Source organism: Oreochromis aureus, linkage group 2, assembly GCF_013358895.1.
Source record: "Oreochromis aureus strain Israel breed Guangdong linkage group 2, ZZ_aureus, whole genome shotgun sequence".
Lineage (NCBI taxonomy): Eukaryota > Metazoa > Chordata > Actinopteri > Cichliformes > Cichlidae > Oreochromis > Oreochromis aureus.
The window spans coordinates 24,412,460-24,429,576 of NC_052943.1; the positions used below are offsets into that span (position 1 = coordinate 24,412,460).

Below are 17,117 nucleotides of genomic sequence, written 5' to 3' on the forward strand. Positions count from 1 at the left end.
CTGTCAAGGAAGTTCCACTGGAAAACAACATTCACCTTTTTGGTTCATGTGCAAACACACTTAAAGTCACGCACTGCAGGGTCATGAACGAAGCCAAAAATCCACCTATGATGTCAGGACCTCAGCACTATCCAGTGCATGCAGACATGCATACAGATACAGATTTTGTTTTCTATATCTAACAGTCATCACTCTGCATATTCAGGCCTTCTTCTTCACACTTTTACCTGCTAAATAACAGTCTCATGAGCACAGCAGATTCAGCAGTATCTTATCCAGGCATACCTTTTTTAAAAATGGTAACGTCCCATCTGCTGTTTGCTAAACAACACCTTTGTCATCACATCAGCAAATTCCTCTCGATGCAGTTTCTTCACCTCTCAATATTTGATGTGTTGCAGAGACAGCTGCTGTCAAATCCTAGTCCTTAGTCCTGAATCTACAGCACATCACAGCAGACGGTTCCTTGCAAAAGTGTTGGCTGCCGGGAGTATTTTAGCCATTTGCCACCGCTGCAAATGCTGGAGTCCACATGTTTAGTCAGCTAAATGAGCTAACAGGCCTGACCAGTGCTGCAGCTCGACACATTAACTTGTACAGTGCACAGCAGCATCACAGAGAGAGGAGGGGAGGACAGAGAGACATAGAGAGAGAGAGAGCGCGAGTAGAACTGCTTTGACTGCAGAGTAGGCAGGGCCAGCATTATGTGTTCTACTTCTTAAAGCAGCATTATTAGAAAAAGGATAGGGAGGTGCTGATTTGAGCAGACAGTGACTATAAAGGGCCTCTAAATAATTAAAAGACTGTAAGAGGGGCAAGAATAAAGACGCATGAAATCAAATCTAGACTCACAGAATATGCAGAAATATTTGACTTAGAAGATGAAAGAAAAGACTAAGCACAAAATATGAAAAACCAACATAACATCTAAAACAAACAAAGTAAGATGCATGAACAGATGCACATAAATAGGCTAAAATAGAAAGGTTAATACAGACAGAATATAAACTAGATGTTTAACACTATTTCATAGTAACAATTGCCTCATATAAAGGTAGAGGTTTATATAAAGGTAAATGCCCTACAATATAGAGAAGGAACCCCAGCCCCAAGGACAAGAACATAGAAAAGAGGATCAACTTTTTAACAGGAAGACACAGAGGTGGATTACGGATTAGTAAGCGCCATTGAAATCATGGATAGTGAAAGCAAAAAGAGAAACACAGGGCCAGAATAACACTTTCTTTCCAAACATATATTTAGCACACAAACAAATTATCCCACTGTAATCCGACAGTATCACTTACATTCTTGAGCTTTCGACTGCCGTCACTTCCCCTGGAGAATGAAACACAGAGAGAGAGACAGACAGAGGAGGTAGTGAGACTTCTGGTTCTATTCAGTGAGGTGCCTTACATAAAGATAACAGCAGACAACTTCAAGATGTGCCATCTCCCACATATCTAAGTGAAACAGCAGAAAAAACTAAACTTTGTGAAATACAAGAATCTGCAGTGACTGTAGCCCACGCACAGAGAGCTAACAGTTTTGGCAAAACTTTTTATTAACAGTCTTAGCAACTGAGTAACTGCTGAAATAGAAAGTAAGGAAACACTGAATTTTAAAATGGTAACTCTAGAATTCACAAAGAGAAATACTTTTTTAGTAGATAGAAGAGACACGTGCTATAGTGGTAGCCAAGCGAGTTGGTCGCGGTCAATAAAAAAAATAACTAATGTATATCTGCATAATGTTATTTCACAATAGTTTATATTGTCCATACAGATATTTAAAAAATGAATAAAAGGTCAACTTAAAAACAATTAATTATGGGCAACTCATATTTGCCTTAAATGTTACAGTTTTTTAAAATTAAGAATTTGGAAAGAAAAGCATCATGGGTGGGATGGATACCAGGAAACCATGTAGAGCCAAGATATAAACACGAATTAGACTAGAATTATCTGGGCTGCTTATAGGCATATGTAGAGGAGTTCAACCAGAGATGTTTGCGTGGCTTTATCTTTTCATGTAGAATATTTGTTTTCATTTAAAGTGTATTTCCCAAGACTCCAAAGACTGCTGAATCAACCCATTTGTTTGATGTGTAAATGCACACAGCATTTTGTTTTTTGATTTGGTGCCTTCGTAAACCTCTTTATGAAGGCTCTCAGCTTAACATGTCCTTACTATATATATATATATATATATATATACTGCACTTCTAGGGATTCAAAAAGAAAAGATAAACAAGGACACTAAACAGCTTATCTTGTATTTATGCACAGTATTTTCTTATGTGGGGATTTCCATGCTACAGGTACAGAACACAACAACTATTTTATGCAATAATTCATACATCACATCCTGAGACTCGGCTTAACTTAGGCCAACTCATTCAACATGCAAGTTGGGCTTTGACTGGCAGCAGGTACATGAGAAACAAATAAAGGTGGAGAAGAGAAAGGTGAAATAAGCTTGAGAGCATGAACAGCAACCCCTCCCTCATCATCCTCTCATTCTGTCAGTTGACTAAATAAACATGGAGACAAGTACCTTTTCTCTGCTGTTAGCTCGTAGGCGCACAATCCAAGGACAAATACACATTCCACAAGGTATTAGATCATATTAAGAGGCCCAAGCTAAATGTAACAGCTGTCATATTCTTGCATTTTTTCCTGCATGTTTGTCTTTGTTATTTAAATGAAAAAAAAATGTATTTAATGAAAAGGATACAAAAAGATAATGTATTAGTGATCTAGTAATGATATTGTCGCTTATTCTTTTCTCTTACATATGTCAAGTGTGTATTAAGCATGTGTATATACAGTAGTTCAATATCAATATCAATAGCAATATTTATAAAAGTTGATATAAAGTAACTTATAGCTACAAAAACATTTTAAAACACCTTTACAAATTGGCTAGATAGTTATTTCTGAAAAAAAATCCTATCAAGTGATTAGATTTTACAAAATATTAGAATCTGGCTTTGAAAGTCATAATTTATTATGACACTATTATATCACTATGATTTTTTGGTTAGACATAACCATTCCCTTCATTAGCTCTATGCTATGTGATGATAGTAACATTAGTCTTTCTGCTTATGATTTAATGTTTATTTATATTTGATGAAAGCATTAAATGGTTTCTATAATTACTGCCAGTGACATTAACTTAGCCATAATCAGTATATTTACCGATAATGCAACTGAACTAGGGATTTAATTATTTATAGCATTTCAAAATTTTCGGTGAAATCCACTCGACTGCTGAACAGAAACACAGCTGTCATCTCCTCTCATCTCCACTACCTGGCAAACCATTGCTTTATTCCGGAAAATGAGCCATGACCATCATCACAAACAGTAGACATTCTATTCCTCAGCTTATAGTGCACTACAGTCTGTTTGTCTGAGCAGTAGCTCTCCAAAGTTTTCTAGAAGAATAAAGGTGTAGGAAATAACCTTCTATATGTGAGAGGGTTACATAAGCACCAGATGAAGCACAGGACTACTTGAACAATGAAAGCAAAGTTCCATTTTTACATGTCAATAGAAGCCATGGTGTATTGAGTAAAGATGAATCCAGATTGCATCATTTTAATATACTACTGCCTGCATGTTTTTCGAGATGCTATTAAACAATCAATGAGATAAAGAGAAAAAAAAAAAAATCACCCTGTGGCATATTAGGTACAGGCTCACTATATGAATGTTAATGAGTTGCCCAATTTAATTGTGTTGTTACCCAAGGCTCTATCCTGGGCCCCTGTTCTTTGTTTCGATATATACATACATGTTTCTTTTTAACCACATCATTCAAAACCAGTTGTCAACAGAGTTATGAAAATGACACAATTAAATGTCCCTCTTCATCTAACAACCCCAACTATCTTGATTGGCAATTTTAGCTCCAACATTTCTTAACTTCAACTAAATTGTTATACTTGTAGATATGTGCACATGCCAAATCAAGAATAAATAAACATAGATGCAAAAAAGATAGAGATGCATTGCCCCATCTCCAGAAGTACCTTTAAAACCCTTCTGTGAATGAAACCTTGGAAATACACAGCCAGCAGACAGTGCATGCCAAAGACACTGAAACACCCACATATTCACACAAACACATATACAGTATGAAAAGCTAGATGCAGTTGGCTTTGTTACCAAGCAACAAAGTAGAAGTCATGGTTCAGTGTGTGATGCACACCCTTGTGTTTTATTTGGACAGAGACCAATTGTGTCTCACAGATATGTCATTGTTGCTTCACTGGCACAGGCTCATGCAAACTTGCATTGACTCCCGTCTACTTATTTGTGTTTCAGTGAACTGCTTGATTGTCTGATGCAGAGAATGACAGACGGGTTACTGACAAAGTGAGACAAAGAAATGCACAACCAGTGTTTGAGACAAGCAGGCTCAAAGTGTTCACCATCACCATCTAGTGATATAGAGGATTTCCAACACAGAACTTTAGGAAATACTGTTTTTTTGTCTTTAGTTTGAAAATATAAACCTCAATTAATGATCTGATAAGAATAATTAAAAAAAAAAAGTTTAAACAACTGTCGTATAACAACACAGAAAAAAATATCTCCAAAGGTAGAGCTGGGCGATATAAGATTTTTTCATATTACGATATGTTTTTTTCATTTCAGGCGATAACGATATATATCACGATATAAGCCAAATAACTATATTTGTAAGATTTAAATGTGCCGTTGCTCACAAGTAAAATGTGAAATAATCAGCAGCTTGTTTTGATTTAAATATTTATTTCCCATAATAAGTTCAACAGGGCAGATGTACTTAAAGAACATGAGACTTCAGTTTCAGATAAATAAAGGCAAATATTGCAAACTACACAAAAGGTAGCCGCTAAAGCGTTTAAGTTTCAAAATAGAACAAATAAAACAGACCACTAAATTGTCAATTCCACTTAGAAACAAAATATTAATTCTAAAAATAAATCTTAGTTTGTTTTACAGAAGAACAGACAAAATTGACTAACTTTTGTCAATATCAAATAAACTGAGAACTAAAAGGAAATTCTCAATCTCTCCTTGTTGTATAGCTTAGCTATTACCTCAATTAGCTGCTTGAATCCTTCATTTTCGACCGTGTTTATTGGTAGCATGTCTTTAGCAAGACGGTAGGCTATGGCATTCGTTATGTCACTATGTCTCTTAGCTTTTTTGTCATATGGTAAGATGCTGGAGAAAGCCGACTCAATTGACTGTTGTTGCTTCGCAGGGATTCTCCTGGTTGTTTTCGATGACAAATTAGCGCTTTTAGTCTACGGAACTTCTCTGGCCCTTCCTTTCGACAATCTCTCCGGCATTGGAACCGTCACTGTGTTCTCTTCGGTAACCTGGTCACCCAAGCTCTCGGTTGATTTTTCTCTAGCGGGCAAACTCATTTTCTCCATTAACCGGCTGGCACCGCGGCTGGCTGCTTCCCAAACAAATACACATGTGCGGCTTGGCACTTGTGCTGTACGTAACAAGTCACGTGACGTGACGCTGCGGCTGTGATTGGTTCGGCTATGCACTACTTAATTTGGATTGGCTGTTCTTTTTTTTTAAGACAGGAAGAGAGAGAGATGAGGTCTATCGCAATAGTTTCATTTTTCTATCGAGAAAAAGTTATTTCGCAATACATATTGTTATCGTTCTATCGCCCAGCTCTATCCAAAGGTAAACGTGGAGATATTTATCTTCTGAAGCAGAGAAACATTTAGGGAAATTCGATTCACCAAAGCTTCACTTTACTATGAAAGAACAGCACCCTCACTGTTTTGAGATAAAGGTTAGAGTCTTGTGTAAATAAATGTCAAAGTTATAAATAATGTACAGCTTACATTAGTAAGTTTTTTTTAAATTGTTTCCAATTGCAAGTTCAATTCCAAATTGTTTCCTTTCCATAAGTGACAATGTCACAGTAACAGTGTCAACAAACAGAGAACACAAAACAGTAAATTCCAAGACATTCACAAACTAAGCAAACTACTTAAAATTGATCAACTAACTTTCACGCTCTTTTTTTTTTATCATCTATGTATCTATGTTCTACCATCTGGAAAGCATCACATTAGACTTTTATACATACAGTATATATGGTAAAATCTACACAGTCAACTCTGCAGGACTCAACTTGTTCAAATGGTAGATATTATCCGTGGAACATAACTCAAGTGGTCGAGTCTTACTTGGCTGTGGGGCGTGTTGATGTGTCCTGCAGGTCTCCAGGGTCAAAGAGCTGGGAGCCCTTCAGTCCTAACTCCTCACAGCCACGCAAAAACACACTGAGGTTGTCCTGTGTAGAGCGCAAGCACAATTTCATTACGATAAATACTCGGAGACAGAAAGAAAAGCTACATCAGATAAACCATACAAGATCTCAACTAATATACACTTTCTATTATAATTGCAGAATTTTATTATTCTATTACTCTATTCTAAATGCAAACTCTGCAAGAAGGAACATATCATTTAACAATGAATATACACTGAACTACTCGAAACGTGCGAGTCACGACGTCATTGACTTAAACGTTTAAATCACCATGTTGCGTTGCTCATTATTTCATCAAATGAATCTGAAAATAAAGAGAATGAATATACAAACCAATGTGAACTGCTAAAAGTGATTCTGTCGACACAGTTCTAGCCCTCCTGAGTATGTCTACTTCATTTATTTTCATTGGCATAGTAATCCCCCCGCAATGTTATATTTTCTTTTCGATTAAATAGACTGAAGAAAGAGAAAATGTCAACATTCTCTTAAATTATCCCACATGAACCCTGTCCCACAAACATTTTCAAGGTCTCTGTCAGCCAAACAAACTGAAATGACCAGATATTCTCTTTCCTGCACAGAAACACACACAAACAAGCACTCGGGCCATAAAAATCAGGATACCTGCTCAACAGAAATGTGACACCATCAGGTTTTGTGCCCAGCTTTCGTACATCTCATCTCTCAGATTACTCCAGCTTTCGCTCTTGACAGGTTCCTCTGTTCAAATATTTCCTGCTTCTTGTTTATCGGCTTCTTCTTGAATCCTTCCTTCCTTCTCTCTTCAATGTTTTACTCTGCCCATCGTCTTAGTCCTTCTCCCTCGCTCTCCTTTGCTCTCTGACAAACTCTTTGTTGGACGCAACCTGAGCCAGGCTCTCCTCTCCAGTTCCCAGGTTCTCCCTCTCTCTTTGTTTCTGTGTCTCTCAGTCTTTCAGAGGGCCACAACCTAAACCCTTTTCTCCCTTTCTCTCTCAGGGTGTCACCATTTCCTCTCCACCCCAATTGTCCCAAACACACTCTCTCCCTCTCACTGCCAAACACAAACACACTGTGCTTGTATACACACGCTTGCACAAAATGCTGCTTTAAATAAACTGTTTTTGGAATATTGAGACACATAAAACTGGGAGTGTTATTTATATGTGCACACTACCAAGTGTAAAATTAAAAAAAAAACATGCATGGGTAGAATGACAAACATGCACACTTGCATGCACTTGTTCTCACGATCCTTTTCCAACTCTAGCAAACTACCCCTTCCAAATCCACCCTGCAGCTTCCTGTGTTTTTGGGACAGTGCCATCTCTGCTCTCCTGGTGAGGCAACCCCACCCAAAAATATACACACTTACGCTATCTGTCTGACAAGACCAGCAAGGTCTTTTTGAGAAATTTCACTTCTGAAATGACACACCTACCGCAGGATTAAGCTGATCATGGTCATATTAAACTTCAAAAGAAAGGTTTTTCACATCAGCTGCATTCGATTAATACCAGTATTTGTTTTCCAGATACTAGAAATGAGTTAACACTTGGAACAAGGAATCATCCTTAGGTGGGCCCAGGGACTCCCTAACTTTTTGTCCAAGTATCCAAGTAAACAGATTCAAATATGGCCCAAAAACAACTCACAAAGGAGGAGGATTAGAATTTTTGTGAAACATACTCCAAGAACATGATAATCAAACAAAGAAGCCTTGGCATAATACTGATGAAACACAGTGAAGGAAACATGGTTTATTTTTCCCACGAAAAACTTGATAAAAACACTTGATCGAAAAACAGTTGGATCTTAGCCTCAAACAATATCTTTAACCAGACATAATGAGTCTACTTTTAGCTGTTGCCTAACATCTGAAATTGCAGAAAGCTGAATATGAGACCAAATACAATACAGATCTTTAAAAAAAGAACCAAGAATTATACATTAATATGATTAATAATCACCTTAACAATAATTAACAATGATAAACATTGTAATATCCTTTGCTAGATTTAGATATGATAAGCTGAGCTGAATAAACAATGATTGCATTATCCAACTCAAGTAAATCACACTCAACCTTCTTAATCATTCTTAAAGATAAACTGTTGAATAGACACAAAAAGCAATGCAAACAAGGGAAGTGTACAACTACTTGACTAGATGTTGCTGTGCTTGCAAGTTGGCAGCATAGAAAGTAAATGGCTAAAATAATTATAATTATAACTATCAACATTTTACACATGTACATTCAGGTTAACAGTTGGTTCTGCGATGTTTTTACAGAACTGCAGCCAGAGCAGAGAGCTCTCTTGCTCTGTGACAGGAAGTCACAAACAGGATGGAAAAAAGACAGCTCAGAAAATCACAGCAGTTATGCGTTATTTTTATAGGCTGTATCACCCTAAACTGCTGAATGACACTTTGACTAGAGGAATGCATAATCACATTTTTCACAGGTGTGTGTTAACCTGTAAGGAAAGATCACTGCTGCTGCAAGCACTGCTTATGGTACTCCCACTTGGCAAGTAAACTGGAGATTTGTGACTTGAATGTTGTGCATAACACAAAGTGACACACATTTCAGCTGCATGTGAAGTGTTTTGGTTACAGAAAAATGCAATTAAAAAAATTTACCTGGGTGATAAATACAGACACATACATACACAGTATTTCTATAAACCGTGTCCTACTTTGTCAATTATCTATCTATAGCCCATCCATCTATAGTCTGGGGCGGCAGGGGATATGGTAGTGTGAAAGAGGAACTTAATCTTGTTTCCAATTAAGCAGTTTCATCCCACATTTTTCTCTGTTTAGTTGCCATATCATGTAGTCTGGAACCAGACTAAATAACAATAACAAAAGGGGATTAATCCGGCTCATTTGTTAGCAACTAACATGATAGATAAAAGGGTAATTTAGTGGGTATTTAGAAAGAGTGTGTGAGTGTTTTTAAGGAAGGGAGCATAACTTTGTGCTGATTTGCAGGTCATTGCCACTGGAAACTGGGCGTCGACCGCAAAGAAATGACTGACAGCTGAATGTGTTTGAAGAAGGATTTGAAGTCTGGAGGTAGACTCAGAAATAGAGGCCCTGTCCACTCTGTCCATTCTCAAAAACTCAGCATTGTGGTGAAATTAGCATGAATTAGAATGGAAGGTAAATTAATTTTACAAACATCAGAACGTATGTTCTTTAGCTAACACATTGGTCACATATTCCGAGACGTAAAGGTCAAATTACTTTCATATGTTTGGATTTCTTCGGACTTGACCTTCACTGGAATTTGATTAATATCTTAATTAGAACAACAACTTTCTCAGGGAAACGGATCAGAGTTTAAGGCCTGATGTTGGACAGGGTGAACAGAAAACTGGTAACAAGACTTGCTCTCAATTGTTTTTGTCCCTTCCAAGAAAAACACTGCAAAAGACTTGGTAAGCCACCCATACTCAAGATCGCCTTAAATATCCTAATATAAAATACATTTTTCAGAGCTATCAGTCATATAAATTATTCTAACGCTGCAAAGTTTAATATGTCTCAATATTTACTGCAGTGGTGAATCAGGTTGACAACAGGATAATTAATTTTGCTTCAAACTGAAAAAAGAAAGTCTTCAGCTTGATCAAGACGACATTTTGAGTTGACAGCATACAGGTTTATATTTTTTTCAAAAATGAGTGAAAGAATTGTTAAAATTAGTATGCAAAATATGTAAAGTTCAAATTGGAAGGCATTTATATAAAATACCAGTGTTGTTTTTTTTCCACTTGCATTATTAAAAATAATATAAAAAACTTGATCGAATAAATGTCATGTCTAATGAAACACCTGTTCAAGCAGATTCATTACTACTATTCATATTAATTAATTACCACTACTCATCTTGCCAGGAGATCACCGTTGCATGTTTATTAACACACTATAAGACATGAGCATGCCAGTCAACCCAGAGATGCCTGGGATAAGAATCTGCCACAGCCAGCGAACACTGACCTATACAGCTCGACCTGCCAAAACACTGAGGTAGCTGCTGTGATTATAAAACAGCCTAAACTCCACAGAGACTCGTTTTCGCATTAGCCCCCAAACAGGAAGAGGAAGGGGGAGTAGGCTGTGTTTTATTACGATGGTCCAGATAACAGCAGACCCCTTGTTTATGTATTTCTCACCTCACTAATCAAAGCCAAGAGGAAGAAAAATCACTGCAAGGCCACAGGAACTTAAAAGCTATGAAACTTTGTAAGTATAACGGGTCCCTTTATTCAGAACATATACATCCAGCCGCGTTTTTTGTTTTCTTGTTTCAACTTTTATTATACATTATCCTCTAGCTACTAGTATAAACAGGTAGTCAATGGATTACTCATTGTCCCTTTGAGCTATATTAGTAATGTTTGTGCGGTGTTTTTTGACCTTTAAGTGTCTACACCTGAGGCTAATTAGATTTCTTTTTATTTATAACTTTCGGACATGGAGCAGCCAATAGTGGACACTAGTAGCCAACAGTACTGTGGGAGGAAGCCAGAGGAAGCCCATGTAAGCAAAGGAAAAACATGCTAACTCTTCACAGAGACAGGCCTCAGCCAATTGCTACAAGCAATGGGACTACAAACAGTGTCAATTAGAGCCTGCTATCAAAACTCCTTCTTCTAAGTATTCCACAATAAACTATGAGTTATGTTATTGCAAAGTGGAAGTGTTTAGGAGCCACAGAAACTCAGCCATGAAGTGGAGTCCATGAAATGAGCATTTATAATATCCCTTGTGTTACAGTTTTTTTCCCCTGTTCAGGAAATGAGGAAATGAAAAGTAAAAACTCCATCATCAGATACTGTTGGTTTAATGCTCAGCAGAAAAGCATCTTTGGACCCTGAAAAAAAAATGAGTGGATAAAATATATCCACTCAGCTGAAATAATGCAACAATGATCCAAGTACAGAGGTTTGAAGAGTCCATCACCTATTACTTTATGGTAGAAAACATATAGTGAAGGCAGTGTAATTATCCGACGCTCTTTAAAAGTCAGAGCACTCAATGGCAGCTATTAGTGACACAGTGAGACAAGAACAGCCATTCCGCCCCAACCACAGCCTCCATGCCTCATCTGTGATGTAAATAACTACATATTTTTTGTTGCTGAAGTACCAGAACTTCTGTTCTGAACTGCTATCATAGACAATCATCACATTTAATTAAGAAAATCCATGTTATTAAGGAAACATTCTGCCAGAGTAGTTTTCTTTGCTAAAGCACACCAGTGTAAAGTATCGTGAAATAACTGATGATGCAAAGCATTCACAATGACACAAAAAAGGGCAAAGGATGAGTTGTTTTCTTATCAATACAAGAATAGACTGGCTATTTCTTAAATACAGTGACATTTGCCAAAGGATCAAAATAAGTCATATGCATTTTCAGAATGACTGTAATAAAATATGGTTTTAATCATCACTTTTTTTTTTCACCTCTTGGTGTTCTATGTTTACAAAAAAAAAAACTGTTAAATTAAACGTGAATATGGAAAAAAAATACAAAGACAGCTTGAAGTTATACACTGACAAGCAATTCATGTAGGGAAGAGAGATGGAAGTACATGCTATCAACTTTCACTGTGACTATGTTTACATGCGAGTGCTGGTCCTGAAAGGCCACTTCATCCAGATTAAGGTCTAAGGTCGTTATGAAAGAACTCTACTGTATTGCACTGTACTCAGCTGGAAAGTATCAGTGTCCGGATCAACTTCAATTCACAGACTCTCATTCAAAGCAAGACCCAAACTGGGATTCTTCAGTAAAACCACAGACAACAATGAACAACTTCCATTTTTTTGAGAGCAGGAATAGGTTTCTATCATCTACATCTTTGAAAAATCCTTTTGGTTTCGATGAACCTAACTAAGACTAATGTTGAGGCTGTAAATGACTTTGGGACATATAAAATCCTCAAGTAGATTTTTTCGTGTTCCTGCAGTGATCCAGTATATTTCATAGCCAAGGGCTCTCAAGATTATCTGGTTCACTGCAGAACTGTACAATAATTAAGCTGTTAAGTGCTAAGTGTCACACGCGACTGCTAATGCACACTTTGGCTGTTGTGCACCACATGAACAAACATAATCACCATCTTAATACAAACCAAAGAGACAACTTAATGTAACATACACTTCATCTAACATCTTCACTTAAGTTTGGTTTATTTTTACAATTCACATCCATAACTTTAGGATACTGAATTCTACTACTACTGCTACTCAGCAACTTTTGAAAGGCACACTTAACAACACATTTTTTCCTGGGAGATTGTATCAGCTCACCCAAATTCCACAATGACACAACAGTCACTGGTGAGAGGGAGAGGGGGTGGGAGATGAATAGAAGAAAAGCCATTTTCTTACAAGCTGTTATTTTACGGAAAATTTAGTTTCATATCTTTACTTTAATCAGCAAAGTGGGTGGCAGAGTGTTTAGTGGTAACTGTGGCCTACCCCAGCTTCCTCCTACAATTCAAAGAAATGTATATTAAGCTGACTGGTGATTCTAACAATGCCTGAGGATGAGGGGAAGATAAAGATCTTGAAACATATGGAAAAGAAAAGTGATGTATGAATGTATAATTATATGTGGCCTGTAGTCTAAAGACTTTGAATATGACAGCAAGTTTTGATATCAGACAGCTTTGAATCACAGTTTGACAGTGTAACAATGAAAGAAAAAAGGAGCAAGCAATAAAATGGTTAAAATACTGAAGAAAAGCATTTTCTTGTCTTCAGTTTTGGTTAAAATGCTGTAAATCAGTCTAAAGAATGATTGCAAAACACTTACTAGGCCAGCAATTGGTGTTGGAAGTCTGTTGATTTTCTTCACAAGTCCAGGTCTAATTGAGCTCAGCAACCTGACAAAAGACGCATAAAAAACAGAAGAGTTGTGGCTTTAAAACTTCTTTTAATGACAAGCTGACTTCAATACTTCAAAGCATGCATTTCAAAGTTGAAACCTGGCTAGAGCAGAATGAAATAACTGCAGGCAAAACACATGAATAGGTTTAAACTCTGGGTGTCTCTACAGAGAAAAGAAAGGGGAATCTAAAGGGATAAAGAAACATTTCTGAAACTCCCCTGTGGCGTCTGGGACGTCTATAACGACGCATCCTATATCACAATGGAGAATCGTTTCTGCTCCTTTCACCCACTGGGATCTGTTAACTAGTTCCAGTAAATGTTATATCACAGGGAAGCACACATGAGTAGGTTTGTCTTGGTGCTGTCATCTCTCATCAGACCCACGCAGATGCAAAGACTTTTTGGCGGGAAGTGTACAGTACATTGCATTCCTCAAACTCTGCCCGCTTATCAGCCATGAACAAGCAGTTTCAGCATTCCCGCCTCTTTCTCTGTCTCCAGTTTCATCTTTTGTGCGCGTTTTCATCAGAGGAAGCGCTGTAATGATTCTCCTCTATAAAGGAAAAATCCGCCCTTGGATATGAGGTATTAGATATCAACAGTCTTATGGTGTTCATAGTATTTCAGCAGGTATTTTGAGATGAAGTGCTGTAATTTACCTTTTTGGTGAACTCTTTCCCTCAGCATGCCTCATGTACTCCTACTTAAGTTGGAGATTTCCTGCTACACTGTACATTTCCAAAAATAATTCTGAACGACCCCAGGAGAAGGCAGTTCTCAGTCCTACATGCCAGTATATTAAGATGTGTAGGTGGGGAGAATGAGTAATGGCATCAGAGAACACAATATTTTTTTATTTACTCTGAAAATTGCCTGGAATGTTAATGTTTGTCTGCTTTTTAAAATTGTATGACTTTGTTTACAAACATTTTTTGAGGGAAATGGTTTTCAAATCCCACCCCGACTTTAATGGAATTATTCAAACTTATATGCTGGGAAAGGAGGCCCACTTTCACTTTCAGCCATTAATGTGGTTGAACTGTGAGAGACGTGTCCTCTATTATCAAAACAAAAGCACAGTCAAAAGAAATCTAGACGCATAAACACATAATCTTATGAGTGTGTACAGGGACATTTCCTAATTCTTTGAATATCAGGAAAATGAGGAAGAGGTTGGAAAGCATTTAAACTGTGTGATTCAATCAGTTCTCTTCTCTACCTGAATTATATGTAAATGAATTACTTGACTGGTTGTGCAGTTTTGGGGCCAAGAGGATGTCATATGCTCCAGTAACCAAGGACTCACAATTTTGATCGCAGCTCTTGCCAATGACCTCTATAAATGCACTGTTTAAATGATCCCCAGCCTGTAATCAATCTGCCACAGTGGCTACAGTCAATCTGTAGCCATTTACTCACAAGATTATCTGAGACATTGCATGACTTTCCATTTCTCCGACAGCATCTGTCACTTTATCTCAGGACTTAATACGGTAATCTTATGGTGCCATAGTAATACTTGCATTGCCACTTTTAATCCAGCACAGATGGCTAAATTAGTCTTTATTTACTTGGTTTTAATTTTCCCCCCTTTTGTCAGTCACTTAGAAAGCAATGTTAGGCTTTTATTTTTGAGCCTTACAGTACTACTGCACTAAATAGTCCATGATTTCCCAGGAATCCCCAAACCAGTGGGCACACTGGTAAATTGGCTCTGATATCTGTATTCACAATAAAGACAGCACAAACGCTGGGTTTGTGCAACACTGGCAGCAACAGGAACATGAAAGAGGAAAGTGCAAGTGCATGTGAGTGTTTTCAGTCTCGTTTCAGCACCTCGACTCAATATGAGTGGGTATACGAGTTCAAGAGTCAAACTAGAGGACAATTGAACCGGACGTCAGTCTTTCTGATCACTGGACCACACTTCAAAGTACTTGAAACAAAAACCTGCTTGACTGCTAATGTTCTTTCTATTCACTTTAAATAGTGTGTCGTTATTTTAGGTTTACACTGTATTCCTCTTTGAAGTTCATATAACCAACCAGAGCATTATGATACTGAAACAAATATAGTGCCACTATAAGTATAAGACCAAATAGCATATGTACAATTAAATTACAAAAACATTACAATGAATTGGTAAGATGACTAATCATTGAAAACTATTCAAGATTAATAAACGCACATGCAAGAGATGTGTTACATTCTGCTACTAGATACTAGATGATGAGAAAAAAACAAAACAACAACAAAAACAAACATAGTCACAACTTACTCGCACAGTAGTATTCCATTCTCCAAACCTCCTCTGAAATCCTTGTCACCAAAACATCTTCCTGTCACAGCCTGCAGATGGGAGTAAAAGAACTGAGTTAGCAACATATAACATGTAAAGAGGGCTTCAGGTTAAAAAAAAAAAACCCCATTAAGAATGAAAAAAATTGTACCAAAAATTCTGTTTTGTTTAGTGGCCTTTACTGCTGAAAACCAAGAAACAACACTTATCAGCACACCTTTTAAATCTGTCTTTGAACTGTATAGATTGTGTGGAGAGGTGCACAAAGACTTCTCGGACATATATCAAGTCCCTCTCAAGTCAACAACGCTAAACGCTAACAAGCTTGACATAAGCTGCAGTCATCCCAGCCAAGTGGCTCTGGCAGGCTAATGTGGTGGGACAGGGGATTTATCGGGTAATAGTTGGTCAGACCCTCTGAGGAAGAAAAGCTGCCAGCTTGCATGTTCACGACTACTGTACAGCATAAAACATGCATTTACTTGGACAAATATTGCATCACATATGTATGAATCTCAGATGTTGTGACATTTTATTTCAATTACTGTGAGAAGTGATGGTTGTTCCTTACTGCAAGAAATTCTGGTGTCAACAAGGCTTCCTGAATTACTTTATTATTTTAAAGCTCTTAAGCTTTTTGAGCTACTTTTATGTGTAAAACTGGTCAATGACAAACACATACATGCATTTTGCACAGACAGACAAATAGATAAAATACAAGCAATCTTATAAAATACAATCTTTAGTGCAACTCCAGTGTTGAAATAATTACCTCCTACTCCAAAAATCTGCTGTTGCGAGACTTTTAGGACCAAGCCTACTTAAAATCTATTTATTCCCACAAACGCTGGCAGACATTTGGCGTAAAATGAGGAGACCTCTTTGGACTGCTCTTTTAAAAGCCAAAACAATTACAAGATTAAATTTCCTGACAATTTCTTTCACATTTATTTGCACAGCTGTGGGAAAAAGAAAAAGCGTGGAGATGTAGAGTATCTGGCCTGGCTGGATCTTTCTGTCAGCTTCTTGGCTAGTTTGGGAACCTGGACCTCTTACAAAAGAAATGGACTGCTGTGTGTCAATGAGTGGGCCGACAGTAGGCCTCATTTCTACGAGAGGCGTGATGTTTGGTCTTCGGGAGAGGCAGATAAAGAGATAAGCAGTGAAAGGAAAGTGGCAGAGAATTTTTCACTTTGCTGACATTTAGCTATTCACTGCCACTATTCCATACTGCAGCAGCACTTATGAACAGGCCATTGTGTGTCTGGTGTTGACAGCACAAAAGCAATGAGTGAAGCCTGAGTGTGAGGCCTAAAAGTCTGCCTTACAGTGCAAACAGATGGTTCACAAACCCACACTGTAACAGACCTGCTCTGCACAAAGAACTAATATTTCTTGAATTAAACATGAATCGGACAAAGGTCTATTCTAAGAGTTAAACTTTTTTTCTAAAACATGTGTTGTGTTGAGACACTCTTTACGGACATACAATGCAGGGTAGGGGTGTGTAAGCTGCAGGATTATGTGCCAGGAGACCAAAATTTGGACCTTGATTTTACTTTTTCTCCCCCACTCACTGTTTGATGTTGTTTTTACTCGCTTTTTAGGATTAGTCACTA

The 17,117-nt window shown here is 37.5% G+C and overlaps 1 protein-coding gene across 8 annotated transcripts in view; it reads right to left on the reverse strand.

The window, feature by feature from the left end:
- The window catches only part of LOC116322817 (LIM and calponin homology domains-containing protein 1), a 91,746-nt gene that overhangs the window by 34,678 nt on the left and 39,951 nt on the right, over nt 1-17,117 (reverse strand). For 6 of the 8 annotated variants that reach the window (XM_039621197.1, XM_039621208.1, XM_039621213.1 and 3 more), the window contains exons 2-5: nt 15,478-15,548; nt 13,123-13,192; nt 6,218-6,324; nt 1,308-1,338 (exon numbers count right to left, since the gene is read on the reverse strand). In XM_039621197.1, the coding sequence (XP_039477131.1) occupies nt 1,308-1,338; nt 6,218-6,324; nt 13,123-13,192; nt 15,478-15,548 (279 nt within the window). Of the gene's footprint in view, nt 1-285; nt 602-1,307; nt 1,339-6,217; nt 6,325-13,122; nt 13,193-15,477; nt 15,549-17,117 lie in introns of those variants that run through there. The other 2 variants (XM_039621230.1, XM_039621226.1) reach the window with 2 other exon arrangements.